General features: G+C 40.0%; 1 protein-coding gene across 1 annotated transcript in view; it reads right to left on the bottom strand.

Moving 5' to 3' along the window:
* Positions 1–2,999: 2,999 nt before the first annotated feature.
* LOC138171520 (zinc finger protein 420-like) overlaps positions 3,000–6,931 on the bottom strand; it is a 17,456-nt gene continuing 13,524 nt past the window's right edge. Inside the window, exon 5 of the mRNA XM_069101037.1 lies at positions 3,000–6,931. This exon is cut by the window's right edge and continues 296 nt beyond it. Within this exon, the coding sequence (XP_068957138.1) occupies positions 5,795–6,931 (1,137 nt within the window). The 3' untranslated portion in view covers positions 3,000–5,794.

Raw genomic sequence — 6,931 nt, 5'->3', positions numbered from 1 at the left:
GGCACTGGATGCCCAAAGCGCCGGGCCCAACCCCCAGGGCTCAGCTTCCCTCTTTCTCCTCTGCATTTAATTTTTAAACATATTGATACTCTGTCCATTTTTAAATAAATTACTATCACTTTTCCTGAAAGCAGCATCATATAGTGGCTAGAGATGGAGTGTAAGATAGGTAGGTCTGGACTCAATTTCAACCTCTGATACATACTTGTTTAACCTAAGGGACAATTCAACATTTGCTATTGTAGGCAACTCTCTAGGATTAGAAGTCACAGTGGTGTTGACCTGCAATGATGGAGGGCATTCACTCATCTAGGAATTCCTCATTATCAGTGAAGTCACAGATCCAGTGTCTATTCCTATCATGTTCCACTAACTCACTCCACTTCCCAACTCGAAGCTCCTGCTAAAAAAAGGCAAATATAATCAAGCAAGACAAATCACCATATTGACCATGTCTGAAAATGCATCTCATTCCAAATCTCAATCCCTTAGTTCCCTAGCAAGAGAAAGCTTCATTATCAAGCTTCAAATTTTCCTAGTCTCTTTCCAAATATGGCCATATGTTTAAAACAACTGCCCCATACACTTCATGGCAATTTAAAGGGGATATAAAAGTTAATTTTGACTCTTTATGTGATTGGTGGCATGCTGACTTCCATAGAAGACAGAAGCCTGGCACATAAGAATCACTTAACAAATGCTTGTTTTATTTTGTAGTCAGACTTTCTCTTGATTGTTTTTCCCCTGATTTTTCTCGTACACCCAGCAGCTTGTTTCTGGCTCTGCTTCTCACTCTTTGACTGCTCTTCCTTTAAACTGAGGAATCAAAAGCCTCAGCTTGCTGTCATTGGTTTTGAGAGCATGACATGGCTACAAAAGTCTACATGTAGACTAAGTATTGCTGTCCTGAAGAAACAATGGATAAATTCATTTCCATGGAGATGAACGTTCTCTCTGTGAAGGACAATAGTAGTTGCTGTACACTCCCATCACTTCACTCCATTAAGCATAGCTTTATCAGTCTCCTGGCTTTGGGCCTCACCCTCCCAACTGTACAAGCCCCATTTGTCTTTTATCATTAGACAATCTCTAATTTGTCTTTTTTTAATCTTGACCAAAAGATAAGACTACAAACTGGTTAGCAATACACTATGAGAACTGAGAATACAACTGTTGGATCTGCTTGTGTGTCCATGGTCCATTTATTCCTTTATGGCCACAAGTAATAAAAATTGCTTTAGTTATGCCAGAAAAAGAGAAATGAGTTCTGCACCATCTTGATGTCAATTTCCTTGCCACTAATCAATTCATAAAGGAAAGCTGGCTTCCTAGTCCCCTGTCCCACAAGCATGGAAACATTTGGGGCTTTATATCCAGGCTGCTCTTCAGTGTCATCTTCTGTCTTCCACACCAAATGCACTTCCTTTCTTTCAGATAGCTATGTGGATTTAGGCTTTCATCTCTCATGAGCTATGTTCAGATTGAGTCACTTCCAGTCAGATGCCTTGGCAGCTTAATACCAAAGATCAATCCTGTAATAGGTTGCCCATGCTTTATCTTGCACCACACCATCCATATGTACAGCCATCGGTTACAGCAAATGGAGAAGTTTTGAATGCTGTGGATATGTTCACTTACCTTCGCAGTATACTTCCCAGGCATGTACACATTGATAATGAGGTTGATGCACAAATTGGCAGAGCTAGCTCAGTGTTTGGGAAGCTCCAAAGGTGTTGGAGAGAAGAGCAAGTATTAGACTACCAAGCTGATGGTCTACACAGCTGTTGTGCTGACCTCATTGTTGTATGCCTGTGAAACCTGCACAGTCTACTAGCACCATGCCAGGAAACTGAATTGCTTTCATTTGAATTGTCTTAGGAAGATTCTGAAGATCACCTGGCAGGATAAGGTATCTGACACTGAGGTCCTTACTTGAACTACACTGCCAAGCATTCAAACTCTGCTTCAGAAAGCACAACTCTGATGAGCTGACCATGATGTTGGAATGCAAAACATTTAGCTTACCCAAAATTCAGTTTTATGGAGAATTCAGAGAGAGCAAGCATTCATATGGTGGTCAGAAGAAGCAATACAACGACATTCTCAAGAACTTTGGAACTGTGTGACGTGGGAGACACTGGCCCAGGACTGCTCAGCATGGCATGCGCACACCAGAAAAGGTGCTATGCTCTAGGAGCAAAGCAGAATTGAAGCAGCTCAAAGATAATGCAGGATGCACAAATTTGGAGATTCCACCCCAAATATTCACACAATTTGTGCCCAACCTGTGGTAGAGCATACCAAGTTCATATTGGTGTGGTAAGTCACAGTCGGAAAAAATGAAACTTAACTTTAGCATAGTGATGTCATTTTGGTCCTCTTCAAGAATGGACAACTACCATATGGGCTAGGGAGTAAAACATCAAGTTGTAGCTCTAAGTATTTCACCTTCTCATTGTCATCTCATGACTTTTATCTTGGAGATTCCTTCTGTTTTGCAAAGTTCTAATTACTGTAGATCTGACACAAGCTTTTTAAATTGATATGAGGTAACTGTGAAAATCAAATACTTCACCATCTTGTGGATCATACAACTATAAATTTTAGGGAAGGATTATGATCTCTGATTGCTATAAGTGTGAGGGGACTTGGAATCATTATTCAAAGTGCCCTTTTTCTTTTGAATCCCAGAAAAGGAATATATAGCAGATCTCTGACCACAGGAATAGTAGCAGCAAAGTCATAATCCCACTTCGCAGTGTTCCATTTATCTTTGTTGTGGATTAGAAAGATTATTCTGCCAATGTATATAGGAAGGAATAGAGAAAACATGTACAGTGGACAATGGAAGGGCCTCATTCTATTCATCCTGCCTCACTTAATACAAGAAACTCACTGAAGCAGCATCTAAATTTTAAGCTCTGAATTCTCTCCATTCTTCTAACCCATTTCCCAGACCACAGAGAAGGCAAATAGTAAGACACCTGTTATACAAATGGTTATGTAAAACACATTTTTATTAGTCATATTCCAGAAAGGGGGAGAGGAGCAAGAAAAATAAAGGACAGAAAAAAAAATATGCTTCAAAATCTGCATTCTGAATCAATCAATTCTATGTCTTCAGGAGGAAAGCAATTTTCATCATGAGACCTTTGGAGTTGTGGTGGACCAATGTGTTGATGAGAGCAGCTAAATCTTTCAGTTCTCTTTGCAATATTGCTGTTACTGAATTTTCTGTCTTCCTAGTGAGTTCACTCATTCACATACAGCTATGATTGCTATGTTCTGCATTCCAGTCTATTGTAGATGAAGTACAGGCTCTAGGAACCCCCTTGAACTCTGAATGAATCTTCCCATTTGATGAGGCATTTGCCCCAGGCTATAAGCCTTTCATTACAGCTCTGCCCAAATCTTAGTTGCTAGCCTAACCCTCCTTTGATCCTCCCAAAATATCTATACAGCCTTAAACTAGCCTAGCCCTCCATTGTCTCATCTCCAGCTACTTCCCACTCTTAATCTCTCATCACTGGAGTCTGACCTCATTTGACTCCTCCTGAACACCCTCCCCAAACTCCTCTAGACCACCCATAGATTCCTCCCACAACCTTTCTGTATATAAGCCCCCCATCTCCATGAGAAGGGAGAAGGCAAGAGAATGATCTAGTGAAGACTCACTGTGTGAGATGATTCTGGCCCACTTGTCCAATACAAGCATCACAGATACTGAGGCACCTTAAGAGTCTACCCATTTGAGTAGAGCACCGGCCCTGGAGTCAGGAGGACCCAAGTTCAAATCCGGCCTCAGACACTTAACACAAAAACTAGCCGTGTGGCCTTGGGCAAATCACTTAACCCCAATTGCCCTCCAAAAAGCCAAAAAAAAAAAAGTCTACCCATTAAAGTGAACCTTTAATAAACTTTGCTTTTCTTTTGTCTGAGAGAAGACTTGAGTCAAATGCGAATTATTTTGGCAGAACCAGCGTATTGGCATTTTGGGGGTCTCAAGCACCTCTAAACCTTAAATCTCTACATTTTTATGGTTCCCTGATCTCAACATTGTCTTTTTTTTGTTGTTGCTTACCCTGTCCCCTCTTTAAGAGGCTGTTTTGATGTTCACTACTGCCTTTCTCAATCTACCTTCTTCTAATCACCTCCTCCTCCCTCCTCCCCCATTCTCTTAGCTCCTTCCCAGACTACTTCTTTCTTGGGCAAGATGAATTCCTATACCCAACTTGTGTGTGTGTGTGTGTGTTCTTCCCTTTCTGAAACACTTCAGATGAGAGTGAGACTCACACATTGCCCACTCCATCTCCCTTTCCCCCTATACTATAAAACATTATCCTTGTGCATCTTTTATAATTTTCGCTATGCTTCCTCTCCTTTCCCCTTTTCTTCCCAGTGTACCCCTTTCTCAACCATCCATTTTTCTTTTGAGATTATCTCAATATAAAAGACTCATAACCTGGACCTACAACTTAAAACTGCGTAATGAGTGATGGAGTTGCCAAATTGTACCTGATCCTGCAACTAGTGCTAGCATAGGGTCCCCTGAAATCTCTTTTCCACCAAATGTTCAGTCTCCTCACCTTCCCTGGGCACTAGGCTTTTCGCTGCTGAGCTTACAACCTTACACTCCTGGCCAGTTCCCTCCTCACAGTCTATATTTCTTCACTCTGACTTCCTAGGTTCCTGTTGGAAATAGAAGTCACTGTGACTTTTCTTTCACTTTCTTACTTGCAATTCAGTTTGGTACATTTTGAAAATTATTATAGAATGAGTGTGTTGGGAGAGTTCAGCAAAAAATGGTGGCTTCACTCCATCATCCTGGCTCTGTCCTGTGTTTCAGTGTGAACGCCTTCCCATATTCACTAAATGCATAATATTCCACTCTAGTATGATTTCTCTGATGTACAATAAGGAGTGCCTTGAGTCTGAAGACACTCCCACATTAATTTATTTCATAGGGCTTTTCTCCACTAAAAATTCTCCAATGTCAAATTCTGTGATGCCACAACAGACATTCTCACATTCATATTTCCAGATGTCAAGTAAGTTCTGATTTCAGGCAGAATGCTTTCTCAAAAACACTACATTCATAACTTTCCTTTCTAGTAAGGATACTTTGCCACTGAATAAGCTCTGAGTTTCAATCAAAGGTATTCCTGCACAATTTACATTCACAAGGAATTTCTCCAGTAAGAATTATCTGATCTACACTGTTGGATTGTATTATTAAAGGCCTTCCCACATTTATTATATTCTTACATTTTCTCTCATATAAGCTTTACTCTCTGATGCAGAGTAACTTTTGAATTCATGCAGGTGTTTTAAGACATATGGTATTCAAATTTTTCTCTACAATGAATTATCTAGTGCTGAGTAAGCTGTCTCCTCAGTCTAAAGATTCTTTCTAATATGTATTCTCTGATGTGGAATAAAGTGTTTCCTTCTCTTGAAGACCTTCCCACATTCATCACATTTATAAGACTTCTCTCCAGTATGAATTCTCTGATGCTGAATAAGCTGTTTCTTCCATTAGAAGGCCTTCTCATATTCATTCACAAGGTTTTGCTCCACTATGAATAGTCTGATGTCGCAGAAAATCTGAATTCCAAAAGAAGCATTTCCCACATTCATTACATGTAAATGGTTTTTCTCCAGTATGTATGCTCTGATGCTGAGTAAGCTATGGTTTCAGTCTGAAGGCCTCTCCATAATAATTACATTCATAAGGTTCCTCTCCAGCATGTATCCTTTGACGTTGACTAACTTGTTTCTTTAGTCTGAAGGCCTTTCAACATTTATAAGGTTTCTCCCCAGGATGAATTTTCTGATGCTGAAGAAGCTGTTTCTTCAGTCTGAAAGCCATTCCACATTCATCACAATTATAAGGTTTTTTTTTACTATGAATACTCTGATGCTGCATAAAATCTGAATTCCAAAAGAAGCCTTTCCCACATTCATTACATACAAATGGTTTTTCTCTAGTATGTATTTTCTGATGCTGAGTAAGCTGTGGCTTCAGTCTGAAGACCTCCCCACAAGTATTACATTTATAAGGCTTCTCTCCAGTATGTATTCTTTGATGCTGACTAAACTGTTTCTTCACTCTGAAGTCCTTCCCACATTTTTCACATTTATAAGGCCTCTCTCCAGTATGAATTCTCTGGTGCTGAGTAAACTGTGTCTTCAATCTGAAGACCTTCCCACATTCATTACATTCATAAGGTTTCTCCCCATTATGAATACTCTGATGCCGCATGAAATCTGAATTCCCAAAAAAGCCTTTTCCACATTCATTACACACAAATGGTTTTTCTCCATGATGAATTTTCTGATGCTGAGTAAGCTGTGGCCTAAGTCTGAAGGCCTCCCCACAATGATCACATTCATAAGGCTTCTCTCCAGTATGTATTCTTTGATGATGAATAAACTGTTTCCCCAGCCTGAAGGACTTTCCACATTCACCACATTTATAAGGCTTCTCTCCAGTATGAATTCTCTGATGCTGAGTAAGCTGTGTCTTCAGTCTGAAGGGCCTCCCACATTCTTTACATTTGTAAGGTTTTTCTCCAGTATGAATTCTCTTATGGTGAGTAAGTTCTGCAACATGACAGAAGGCCCTCCAACATTCATTACATTCATAAGGTTTTTCTCCAGTATGAATACTCTGATGTCGCATGAAATCTGAATTCCGAAGGAAGGCTTTCCCACATTCATGACATTCATAAGGTTTCTCTCCAGTATGAATTCTTTTATGTCGAGTAAGTTGCACAGTAAGGCGGAAGGCTTTCCCACATTCATTACATTTATAAGGTTTCTCTCCAGTATGAATTCTCTGATGTTGATTACGTTCTGAGTTGAAGTAGAAGGCCTTCCCACAATCCTTACATTCATAAGGCATCTCTCCAGTATGAATTTTCTTATGTGC

Source organism: Petaurus breviceps, unplaced genomic scaffold (genome assembly GCF_028583685.1).
Source record: "Petaurus breviceps papuanus isolate PSGF00001 unplaced genomic scaffold, PetGlider_PUasm1.0 446, whole genome shotgun sequence".
In the NCBI taxonomy this organism is placed as follows: domain Eukaryota; kingdom Metazoa; phylum Chordata; class Mammalia; order Diprotodontia; family Petauridae; genus Petaurus; species Petaurus breviceps.
This window is presented reverse-complemented; position numbering and strand designations above follow the sequence as displayed.